General features: G+C 41.7%; 1 protein-coding gene across 4 annotated transcripts in view; it reads right to left on the bottom strand.

The window, feature by feature from the left end:
* The window catches only part of acsl2 (acyl-CoA synthetase long chain family member 2), a 98,738-nt gene that overhangs the window by 25,215 nt on the left and 60,474 nt on the right, over nucleotides 1–13,049 (bottom strand). For all 4 annotated transcript variants that reach the window (XM_061906069.1, XM_061906068.1, XM_061906070.1 and 1 more), the window contains 9 exons: nucleotides 12,808–12,907; nucleotides 12,540–12,718; nucleotides 9,968–10,000; nucleotides 9,499–9,550; nucleotides 9,359–9,432; nucleotides 9,182–9,259; nucleotides 8,299–8,433; nucleotides 8,095–8,229; nucleotides 4,429–4,597 (listed from right to left, as the gene is read on the bottom strand). In XM_061906069.1, coding sequence (XP_061762053.1) covers nucleotides 4,429–4,597; nucleotides 8,095–8,229; nucleotides 8,299–8,433; nucleotides 9,182–9,259; nucleotides 9,359–9,432; nucleotides 9,499–9,550; nucleotides 9,968–10,000; nucleotides 12,540–12,718; nucleotides 12,808–12,907 — 955 coding nt within the window. The remainder of the gene's footprint in view (nucleotides 1–4,428; nucleotides 4,598–8,094; nucleotides 8,230–8,298; nucleotides 8,434–9,181; nucleotides 9,260–9,358; nucleotides 9,433–9,498; nucleotides 9,551–9,967; nucleotides 10,001–12,539; nucleotides 12,719–12,807; nucleotides 12,908–13,049) is intronic.

Consider the following 13,049-nt stretch of genomic DNA (forward strand, 5'->3'; position numbering starts at 1 on the left):
AAAAAAAAAACTTTAACTTTAGTCCTAACTTAAATAATAAATATATATCGTTTGAGGTGCTTTCTATGAAGTCTGCCACACCGCTGCCTCTGTGCCTGGCCGTTATCTACCTCCCCCCAGGGCCCTATTCGGACTTTATTAGTGAATTCTCAGAGTTTGTTGCTGATCTAGTGACGCACGCCGATAATATAATTATAATGGGGGACTTTAATATCCATATGAATACCCCATTGGACCCACCGTGCGTGGCGCTCCAGACTATAATCGATAGCTGTGGTCTTACACAAATAATAAATGAACCGACTTTAGTATACTCCCGTATACTAAAGTAATGTCCGATCATTACCTTATAAAATTCGAAGTTCAGACTCATGTTCGGCAAGGTAATGATAATAATAACTGCTATAGCAGCCGCAACATTAATGCTGCCACAACGACGACTCTTGCTGACCTACTGCCCTCGGTAATGGCACCGTTCCCAAAGTATGTGGGCTCTATTGATAACCTCACTAACAACTTTAACAACGCCCTGCGCGGAACCATTGATAGTATAGCACCGCTGAAGTTAAAAAAGGCTCCAAAAAGGCGTACGCCATGGTTTACTGAAGAAACTAGAGCTCAGTAATTATTATGTAGAAAGCTGGAACGCAAATGGCGCACGACTAAACTTGAGGTGCACCATCAAGCATGGAGTGATAGTTTAATAACTTATAAATGCATGCTTACCTTAGCTAAAACTAATTATTACTCAAATCTCATCCGCATTAATAAAAACGATCCAAAATTTTTGTTTGGTACAGTAGCATCGCTAACCCAACAAGGGACTCCTTCCAGTAGCTCCACCCATTTGGCAGATGACTTTATGAAGTTCTTTAATAAGAAAATTGAACTTATTAGAAAGGAGATTAAAGACAATGCGTCCCAGCTACAACAGGGTTATAGTAACACAGATACGACTGTGTATACGGCGGATACTGCAAATATCCAAAATAGTTTCTCTCGTTTTGATGAAATAACATTAGAAGAATTGTTACAACGTGTAAATGGAATAAAACAAACAACATGTTTACTTGACCCACTTCCTGGGAAACTTATCAAGGAGCTTTTTGTATTATTAGGTCCATCAGTGCTAAATATTATACACTTATCACTTTCCTCTGGCATTCCCCTAGCATTCAAAAAAGCGGTTATTCATCCTCTCCTTAAAAGACCTAACTTCGATCCTGACCTCATGGTAAACTACCGACCGGTGTCTCACCTTCCCTTTATTTCGAAAATCCTCGAAAAAATTGTTGCAGAGCAGCTAAATGAACACTTAGCGTTTAACAATCTATGTGAAACCTTTCAATCCGGTTTCAGGGCAAATCACTCTACTGAGACAGCCCTCCCAAAATTGACTAATGATCTATTGCTAACGATGGACTCTGATGCGTCATCTATGTTGCTGCTCCTCGATCTTAGCGCTGCTTTCGATACCGTCGATCATAATATTTTATTAGAGCGTATCAAAACACGAATTGGTATGTCAGACTCAGCCCTGTCTTGGTTTAACTCTTATCTTACTGATAGGATGCAGTGCGTCTCCCATAACAGTATGACCTTGGACTATGTTAAGGTAACGTGTGGAGTTCCCCAGGGTTCGGTCCTTGGCCCTGTACTCTTCAGCATCTACATGCTGCCGCTGGGTGACGTCATACGCAAATACGGTATTAGCTTTCACTGCTATGCTGATGACACCCAACTCTACATGCCCCTAAAGCTGACCAACACGCCGGACTGCAGTCAGTTGGAAGCGTGTCTTAACGAAATTAAACAATGGATGTCCGCTAATTTTTTGCAACTTAACGCCAAAAAAACGGAAATACTGATTATCGGTCCTGGTAGACACCGACCTTTATTTAATAATACAACTTTAACATTTGACAACCAAATAATAAAACAAGGTGACTCTGTAAAAAATCTGGGTATTATCTTCGACCCAACTCTCTCCTTTGAGTCACACATTAAAAGCGTTACTAAAACGGCCTTCTTTCATCTCCGTAATATCGCTAAAATTCGCTCCATTTAGTCCACTAAAGACGCCGAGATCATTATCCATGCGTTTGTTACGTCTCGTCTCGATTACTGTAACGTATTATTTTCGGGTCTCCCCATGTCTAGCGTTAAAAGATTACAGTTGGTACAAAATGCGGCTGCTAGACTTTTGACAAGAACAAGAAAGTTTGATCATATTACGCCTGTACTGGCTCACCTGCACTGGCTTCCTGTGCACTTAAGATGTGACTTTAAGGTTTACTAATTGCGTATAAAATACTACACGGTCTAGCTCCAGCCTATCTTGCCGATTGTATTGTACCATATGTCCCGGCAAGAAATCTGCGTTCAAAAGACTCCGGTTTATTAGTGATTCCTAGAGCCCAAAAAAAGTCTGCGGGCTATAGAGCATTTTCCGTTCGGGCTCCAGTACTCTGGAATGCCCTCCCGGTAACAGTTCGAGACGCTACCTCAGTAGAAGCATTTAACTCTCATCTTAAAACTCATCTGTATACTCTAGCCTTTAAATAGACCTCCTTTTTAGACCAGTTGATCTGCCGCTTCTTTTCTTTCTCCTATGTCCCCCCCTCCCTTGTGGAGGGGGTCCGGTCCGATGACCATGGATGAAGTACTGGCTGTCCAGAGTCGAGACCCAGGATGGACCGCTCGACGGGACCCAGGATGGACCGCTCGGCTGTGTATCGGTTGGGGACATCTCTACGCTGCTGATCCGCCTCCGCTTGAGATGGTTTCCTGTGGACGGGACTCTCGCTGCTGTCTTGGATCCGCTTGAACTGAACTCTCGCGGCTGTGTTGGAGCCACTATGGATTGAACTTTCACAGTATCATGTTAGACCCGCTCGACATCCATTGCTTTCGGTCCCCTAGAGTGTGAGTGTGAGTTTTCCTTGCCCTTTTGTGGGTTCTTCCGAGGATGTTGTAGTCGTAATGATTTGTGCAGTCCTTTGAGACATTTGTGATTTGGGGCTATATAAATAAACATTGATTGATTGATTGAATTCCACTTTCAAAGCTTCAACAATTACTTTCTTCGGTTCCCAAACGTTTATTGAGTGTTTTTAAAAGAAAAGGTGATGTAACACAGTGGTGAACATGCCCTTTCCCAACTACTTTGGCACGTGTTGCAGCCATGAAATTCTAAGTTAATTATTATTTGCAAAAAAAAAAAAGTTTATGAGTTTGAACTTAAAATATCTTGTCTTTGTAGTGCATTCAACTGAATATGGGTTGAAAATGATTTGCAAATAATGTATTCCGTTTATACTTACATCCAACACTATATCCCAACTCATATGGAAACAGGGTTTGTAGAAAATAAACAAATAATAATAATTTATGACTCATATTAAACGTTTTATGAGTGGGGCCCTTTTCTATCCCCGAAAATATTAATGTATTTTTTTTAGCCGTCATTGCTCAAAAATATTAATGAATCAAAATCAACGTTGTTGTGAATTATTGACTTAATTAACCTTCTAACTACATCACATTAAATATTACACTTTGACATATTTGTAGGACAAAATATTACACATATTTTGTTTTTTTTGCCATAAAACAACACAAAGCAAAAAAATAAATACAAACTTATAAACGACACAGAGATCTGAGGTTGATCTAGAGACATAAGTGTTGAAAGGCTAAAAAATGTTTTGAATTATCCATCCATCTATCCATCTCCTACCGCGTATTCCCTTCGGGATCGCGGGGGGCGCTGGTGCCTATCTCAGCTACAATCGGGCGGAAGGGGTGTACACCCTGGACAAGTCGCCACCTCATCGCAGGGCCAACACAGATAGACAGACAACATTCACACTCACATTTACACACTAGGGCCAATTTAGTGTTGCCAATCAACCTATCCCCAGGTGCATGTCTTTGGAGGTGGGAGGAAGCCGGAGTACCCGGGGGGAACTCACGCATTCACGCGGAGAACATGCAAACTCCACACAGAAAGATCCCGAGCCTGGGTTTGAACCCTGGACTACTCAGGACCTTCGTATTGTGAGGCAGACGCACTAACCCATCTGCCACCGTGAAGCCCTGTTTATGAATGGGCCTTTTTGAATCACTGAGAATTTTTGTGTTTTTTTTAACTGTCATTGCTCCAAAAATAATCAAAATCAATGTTGTTTTGAATTATTGACCTATTTAAAACTAATTATTCCACATCAAATATTCAACTTTGACAATAGTTTTGGGGGAATTATTGGATAGTTTCAGTTTTAGACAAAAAGGGCATAAATCGAAAGATTTACGCGTCAAATAAAAAAGTATTTATATTTTAAATATTTTTTTAACTGAGACCCTTTTGAGAGGAGTCCTAAAAGTTCAAAAACAAAAATCCATCAAAATGGCCCCGTAATGTCTGACCTGCGCTCCAGTCACCCGGCATGGAGAAAGTGCACCCTGCTGTGCATTCCGTCTGCCCGTAACCTTCGAAGATGAGGCAGCCCAGCGTGGCTCGCAGGAAGGACAGCACGGTGGGGGAGATGGGAGCGGACGCCGTCAGGGCGAAGCGCAGGTTTCCTCCCAAGCTGGCCTGCAGGAAGACAAAAAGCAGCGAGATGAATCCTGCCTCAGCGGATTTTTTCCTCCGCTTCCCACCGCCAAAAATTCTCAGTGGCTTCTTCCAGCACCAACTCAATATGCTGCTTGGATCGTTCGCTCCTTCTACAAACTTTCACAGCACCTTGTGGAATGTCTGCAAGCCGCTTGCCTACTTGCATGTCAGTGCCACCAGCTACATGCACAAAAACACTTAAAACCTCCACCATTATGTCCTTCCAAAGATCTTTGCTATCCCTTTTGTCACCAACTTTGAAGTTAAAGTTTAAGCTAAAGTACCAATGATTGTCACACACCCACTAGGTGTGGTGAAATTTGTCCTCTGCATTTGACCCATCCCCTTGATCACCTCCTGGGAAGTGAGGGGAGCAGTGGGCAGCTGCGGTGCCGCGCCCGGGAATCATTTATGCTGATTTAACCCCCAATTCTAACCCTTGATGCTGAGTGCCAAGCAGGGAGGCAATGGGTCTCACTTTTATAGTCTTTTGTATGACTCGGCCGGGATTTGAACTCACAACCTACCGCTCTCAGGGCGGACAGTCTAACCCAGTGGTGTCAAACGTACGGCCCGCGGGACAGATCAGGCCCCCGAACAGGTTTTATCCGGCCCGCCGGATGAGTTTGCTAAGTATAAAAATGAGCCAGAATTTTTGAATGAAATAAACAGTTCTAAATGTGTCCACTAGATGTCACAATAGCAATTATTTGTATCTTTGTAGATCAGTGGTTCTCGAATGGGGGTACACGTACCCATTGGGGTACTTGAAGGTATGCCAAGGGGTACGTGAGATTTTTTAAAAATATTTTAAAAGTAGAAACAATTCAAAAATCCTTTATAAATATATTTATTGGATACTACTTTTGACAACATATGAATGTAAGTTCATAAACTGTGAAAAAAAAAATACAACAATGCAATATTCAGTGTTGACAGCTAGATTTTTTGTGGACATGTTCCATAAATATTGATGTTAAAGATTTATTTTTTTGTGAAGAAATGTTTAGAATTAAGTTCATGAATCCAGATGAATCTCTATTACAATCCCCAAAGAGGGCACTTTAAGTTGATGATTACTTCTATGTGTAGAAATCTTTATTTATAATTGAATCACTTGGTTATTTTTCAACAAGGTTTTGGTTATTTTTACATCTTTTTTCCAAATAGTCCAAGAAAGACCACAACAAATGAGCAATATTGTGTACTGTTGTACAATTTAATAAATCAGAAACTGATGACAACGTGCTGTATTTTACTTATTTATCTCTTTTTTTCAACCAAAAATGCTTTGCTCTGTTTAGGGGGTACTTGAATTAAAAAAATGTTCACAGGGGGAACATCACTGAAAAAAGGTTGAGAACCACCGTTCTAGGCTACACTTCAACAACAGTCTTTGGGAAAAACTGGTCTTCAACAGGATCCAGGTCAGTCTTCTAGGCTCCACTGCAACAACAGTTTTTGTTGAAGTATTATTCAATAAATATATTTATAAAGGATTTTTGAATTGTTGCTTTTTTTAGAATATTTTTAAAAAATCTCACATACCCCTTGGCATACCTTCAAGTACCCCCAGGGGTACGCGTACCCCCATTTGAGAACCACTTGCCTAGCAGACTGACCTGGATCCTGTTGAAGACCAGTTTGTCCCAAAGACTGTTGTTGCAGTGTAGCCTAGAACAGTGTTTTTCAACTACTGTGCTGTGGTATGCTGTTGTGCCGTGAGATACAGTCTGGTGTGCCGTGGGAGATTATGTCCATCCATTTCCTACTGCTTGTCCAATTTCACCGAACTGGGTTAAACATATTTTTTGCAAACCAGTAATTGTAATCCGCAAATGTGGCGTTGTTGATTGTCTGTGCTGTCTGGAGCTTGACAGAGTAACCGTGTAATACTCTTCCATATTAATAGGTGGCGGCAGGTGGCTAATTGCTTTGTTATGATCACAATACGCAGACAACAGAGGGCGGCAGCGTGCAGGTCAAAAGGTATCTAACGCTTAAACCAAAAATAAACAGAAGGCGAGTGCCGCTAAGAAAAAGCATTGGAACTTAGGGATGACTATGCAGAATGAAAGTAAAACTGAACTGGCTACAAAGTAAACAAAAACGGAATTCTGGACAACAGCCATTACTTACAGCGTGTGGAGCAGAGAAGGCGTCCACAAAGTACATCCGAACATGACATGATAATCAACATTGTCCACACAAAGAAGGATAGCGACAACTTAAATATTTTTGATTACTAAAACAAAGCAGGTGTGGGGAATAGCGCTCAGGGAAGAAATTAAACTACTACAAGAAAATACCAACAAAACAGGAAAAGCCACCAAAAGACAAGAACTAAAACACTACACACAGGAAAACACAAAAAAACAAAAAATTAGTCACGGTGTGATGTGACAGGTCTTGACAGTACACCTACTTTGAGACAAGAGTTATAGTGATGCATGGTTAGTTATGGTTTGAATTCATATCCAACACTTGCAAGAACAACTTTCTACTGTCAATATCGGCGGCCGAGTTTCATTTTTCAATGTTTTCTGTTTGTGGTGTGCCGCCACATTTTTTCAATGAAAAAAATGTGCCTAGGCTCAAAAATGTTGAAAAATACTGGCTTAGAAGACTGACCTGGATCCTGTTGAAGACCAGTTTGTCCCAAAGACTGTTGTTGCCGTGTAGCCTAGCAGACTGACCTGAATCCTGTTGAAGACCAGTTTGTCCCAAAGACTGTTGTTGCAGTGTAGCCTAGCAGACTGACCTGGATTCTGTTGAAGACCAGTTTGTCCCAAAGACTGTTGTTGCAGTGGAGCCTAGCAGACTGACCTGGATCCTGTTGAAGACCAGTTTCTCCCAAAATCTGTTGTTGCAGTGTAGCCTAGCAGACTGACCTGGACCCTGTTGAAGACCAGTTTGTCCCAAAGACTGTTGTTGCAGTGTAGCCTAGCAGACTGACCTGGATCCTGTTGAAGACCAGCTTGTCCCAAAGACTGTTGTTGCAGTGGAGCCTAGAAGACTGACCTGGATCCTGTTGAAGACCAGTTTGTCCCAAAGATTGTTGTTGCAGTGTAGCCTAACAGACTGACCTGGATCCTGTTGAAGACCAGTTTGTTCCAAAGACTGTTGTTGCAGTGTAGCCTAGCAGACTGACCTGGATCATGTTGAAGACCAGTTTGTCCCAAAGACTGTTGTTGCAGTGTAGCCTAACAGACTGACCTGGATCCTGTTGAAGACCAGTTTGTCCCAAAGACTGTTGTTGCAGTGTAGCCTAGCAGACTGACCTGGATCCTGTGGAAGACCAGTTTGTCCCAAAGACTGTTGTTGCAGTGTAGCCTAGCAGACTGACCTGGATCCTGTTGAAGACCAGTTTGTCCCAAAGACTGTTGTTGCAGTGTAGCCTAGCAGACTGACCTGGATCCTGTTGAAGACCAGTTTGTCCCAAAGACTGTTGTTGCAGTGTAGCCTAGCAGACTGACCTGGATCCTGTTGAAGACCAGTTTGTCCCAAAGACTGTTGTTGCGCACCACGCCACTGCCGAGCTCCGCCTGCTTCCTCTTCACGGCGTAGTGAAGCAGCGCTCGTCTCAACGGAGACGTCACCGAGCCCATAATCTGCAGGGAAAAAATGGCTGCTTAGAGACAACAAAAAAAGGGCGCGGGGATGCGGCCAGGGAAGGCGACCTTGTCGTAGATGCGATTGAGCAAGCGAGGCACCACGGGGAAGAAGGTGGGCTTGAGGGTTTTGATGTCATCCATCAGGAGGGAAATGTCTCCTTGGTAGAAGCCCACACGAGCTCCGTGACAGAACATGGACACCTGACAGCAGAAGATGCAAAGTTCAACGTTCATTCATCCTTTGCAACAGTTGTTGGTACATTTAGCAGCATGGCCACTGAGTCAATTCAAAAGTCCATAGAGACAATTGCTGATTTAGCATCGCTTCAAAAGCCGTCATCGTGACAGATTTATGTCCACATTTCTAAAACGACCCAACTATTTCACTTTAAATGTTCGCTGCATCTTTCCCTGAGAAATATTGGGCCTGGTCAAACACTACAACTTGGTATAGTATTAATGGACATGTAGTGTAGGATCTACTCAGAAGTGCTGCAGACCGCCCCATTTAATACATCGATGTGTCCATGGAAACACTCATTTCTCTCCACATTCAAGTTATACTGGTGGTCCTTTGCCAAGTTATACAAGCAGCACACATATTTAATCTGTAACACCTCACAGTCAAATATTAGATGGATGGATGAAAACAAAGTGACTATATTTTGGGTTAAAGTTTGCCTTTCAGGGCCTCAGGACCAATCATTAAAAACTTGGGTCTGGGCCTGGTCAAGCTGGAGACTAAGTTAAAAAGTGTCTTCAGGAGACAGACAGGTGCAGCTGTGATGACGTGACCAAGAATACACAAGTGAAAAAGAATGTGTCATTTTGGACCCCCTACTCTACAGAGTGTTGCAGCAGTAACATTACAGAGCAAAATGGGGCCACAGACGAGGACTGGCACACTGACTTCTGCTCCCAGAGCCCAGTTATCAAGCAGTGGACCCACCTGGATCATCCTCTCAAACATGTGTGCCAGGGGCAGGTAGGAGATGGAGATGTCTTCTTGCCCAATCACAAAGGAACCCTGCAGGGGAACATGTCACAAAGTGTCAGACCGTGCAACATCTCTAAGTAGGCAATCAAGGAGTAAGTCAAGGAAAGAGGACACAAAGTGGAGTCAGACCTCCAGGATCTTGATGACGGATGAAGTGTTGGAGGCGATGTTGCCGTGGGTGATCATGGCTCCCTTAGGTTTGCCTGCATTCAAAGCAACACAGTCAGTCTGGCAGCAGACTAGACCGACAGTAGACAGGTAGAAAGTACCTGTGGTTCCACTGGTGAAGCAAACCACGGCCAGATCCTCAGGCTGGGGCGGCTGTGGAGGACAGGGATAGAAGAACCTTCACCTTCACTTCAACATTCACCTTCTTGCTGGCAATATCATCACTACTGTCTGATTCCAATCAATGCAAGTGATCACAATCATACCAACTCATATTCTTGTCTTCATGAAAGAAACATGCTTGTATTATCATTAAACACCTTTAACTTGTTAACCTCTCTTTCATAAATAAATTATTATAAATGATATATATGAATGATCCCTTCCACTTGGTACATTGAAAAGTAGTTGGCCTTGTCTCCGCTTCTAGATTAATCACAAGTCGATTCGAAACATTGCATCTTTTGTCACAACTTTGTGAGAAAGCAGAGGAAATTCAGGCATTTTCATGTCAACAATCACAAAAACAAAAATCCTGACTGAACGTTACAAGAAGAAAGAAAAACTCACCACAGGATCTTGAAGGTTTTGCTTTCCCAGCTCCTGCAATGTCAGACAAGGAGAGGTTTATTCCAACATGGCGCCCTGTAGTCACGTTACCAATCAGAGAGACAGTGGCCAGACATTCTCTTAGATCAGGGGCGTCAAACTCATTTGAATTCATTAAGGAAAATCTATCCCAACCTAGGCTGGACAGGTAAAGTCATGGCAATAATAACTTAAAAATAAAGACAACTTCAGATTGTTTTCTTTGTCTTACTTTACACACTCACTGGTGTCAAAAGTAGAACAAGCACATTCTGAAAATGCAAATAATCCTCTCGACAAAACACTTCAAATGTGTGAAAATTCTGAGGACAAAAAATGGTGAAGTTTTAAAACCACCATGAATAACACAAAGAACTTAGACTTTGTCTCAGTGTTTTTACAAAGCCATTCAACCTTAAGCACGCCCTGTTTAGCATTCTCATGTGAGCAGTTCACCATCAAAGAAGTGTTTGGAAAAGCAATCGAGTGTTTTTTGTTGTCGACATCAGCAACTGCCACAACACAATTTATCATCATTGCAATATTTCAAATATAACATAAACCAGTGTGCCTTAGGGATGGGCGATATAGCAATATACTCAACATATTGCGGGTTTGTCTCTGTGCGATATAGAAAATGACTATATTGTGATATTTGAGTATACATTTTCATACAGTTGCTTTTAGCTGCTGGCATTACACTACAGACTCTTCCCACTCTTTCTTGTCTCTCCTTCTACAAGACAGCAAGCACACCTTTTAACATACGTCACATACGTATACGCCCTCGCGGGGCAGAGAGGTAGCAGCATGGGTAACGTTAGCTGTGGTGCAAGTGGTAATACGAGAGAAAGAAGGTGCGAATCAGGTAACAAATGAAGGAAGAATTAATTCCCAAGAAAAACAGCAAGGGGTCCATCGTCTGCCGTTGGTTTGGCTTCAAGTGGGAATATGTCGAACAGACAACATTAATTTGTCAAGTGTGAGTCAAAAGCGTTGCTACAAAAAGTAGCATTACTCTAATATGTAGCATCATTTGACAATTCACCTGCTAGAGAATGAAGAGTGATTACTCTGCATGTCAACATCTCCGTTCGGACAATATAAGGAGATAACGTCCGCAGTAACCAACCACATAGCGATTTAATTTCCTATTGTGCAGCTAATTTTTATTTGACAGTTATTGAAATACCTTGTGTGACATCATGCACAAAAGTGCACTTTATTTGTTTTAAACTATTGGAGTGACGTTCTGCACAAAAAGTGCACTTTAATTTAGTGTGGTTTTGATATGTCATCTTAGTGGCATCATGCACAAAAGTGCACTAATAACTTGTTTTAAAATGTCTCTGACAACCTTGCACTTTCTGTTTTGAAATGACATGAATGTTTGTGCCACTGCTTAACAACTGTTTAAATAAATACACTTTTTGTAAATTGACTTAGTTGTGATTTCCCTCTCTGCATGAAAGTTTAAAATGAGCATATATTAATGCTGTATGAAGAAGAATGTTTTAATGTAGACACATAGGATCATCATACTGCTGTGATTATATGCATCAAGTGTTCATTCAAGGCTAAGTCAAAAATATCCAGATATATATTGTGTATCGCGATATGGCCTAAAAAAATAGAGATATTAAAAAAAGGCCATATCGCCCAGCCCTAGTTGAAATTCAACTTAATTTGCATGAAATCAGGTTGTTTTATCTAATAATCATGCTGCAAGATCTAGCATGTTGCATTTAATGTGTATTCCCATTAATTCCCATATATTCCCCTTAAATCCCATGGTAAGTTTCCAGCTTTGAATATTCATGACATTTTGCAACCCTACACACAATACACTTTTAATATTATTTGCATTTATCCATCCACCTCATCGCAGGGCCAACACAGATAGACAGACAACATTCACACTCACACACACTAGGGCAAATTTTAGTGTTGCCAATCAACCTATCCCCAGGTGCATATTTGCATTTAATTGTTTGAAAATGTTTATCTTCTTCCGTTTTAATTTGCAAACCGTTGAGAGGTTTTCTTTGATGAAGAATAAAAGTTTACTGGATTTACGCTAATTTCATTATTTTGAGCAATTAAAAATATATTTTAAATGTGAAACCTCTTTTTTTCCTGTTTGTTTGTTTAGCAAGGTCTCCAACATTTTTAAAATGAGCTAATAATTAAGAAGGTTAGGACATTCTAACAAAAAGGTCACACCTAAAATACTGACTTTTAGAAGTAAACTAGAAATGAGTGCATTTTCACCGGTTTTAAAAATCCATAAGTTGAATATTCATGACAAGAAAATGTTACTCATGTCACTGGGATTGTCTGTCTCTCAATCCAATTAATTTTTAAAGCTGTACACACGTCTACATTTAACACCTTTTCCCATAAACGAAAAGTGTCCCAGGTCCGTGACAAAGTAATCAATCACAGTTATACCATAACTTTACTTTAAAACAGTATTACAAACTGTGGGAAGTATATTTGTGGATTATAGCGTTTAATTTGCAGACATTATTAGATCCAAAGCGATGCCGCTCACCATGAGCTGTGACAGTTTGAGAATCTCCACCTGGCAAGCCCTGGCCCTGGCCACCAGGGCCTGGCTGAAGTCGTCAAAGAGAACGAGGCAGGAGAGTTTGGGAGCGTGGCCCTTCTCCTTGTTCTCCAGCAGCGAGGCAGCCTTCTCCTCGCGGTCGCAGACCACCACAGAGATCCCCGCTAAAGTCCCCCCACATGGAAGGCAATCATGAGAAGGGTGGGCTCAGATGGAAGGATGAAACAAAAGGGTGTGCTGTTGTGCGTCTCACCCAGGTTGAGGATATGGACCATGGCCTCTAGCCCCAGGGTCTCGTACAGCGGAACCACCGCCATGGAGTAAGTGTAGCAGGCCAGCTCTGTAATGATCCACTGTCACCAGCAGAGGGAGACAAAGCAGCACTTTTACAACCACCTTAACTGCACACGTCAACTATCACCTTAGCCAAAGTCAAACAGACAAATCATTCATGTCTTCCAGTTTCTTTGGATTATTTATGCAAATATTTGTATT

This window comes from Nerophis ophidion, linkage group LG07 (genome assembly GCF_033978795.1).
Source record: "Nerophis ophidion isolate RoL-2023_Sa linkage group LG07, RoL_Noph_v1.0, whole genome shotgun sequence".
In the NCBI taxonomy this organism is placed as follows: domain Eukaryota; kingdom Metazoa; phylum Chordata; class Actinopteri; order Syngnathiformes; family Syngnathidae; genus Nerophis; species Nerophis ophidion.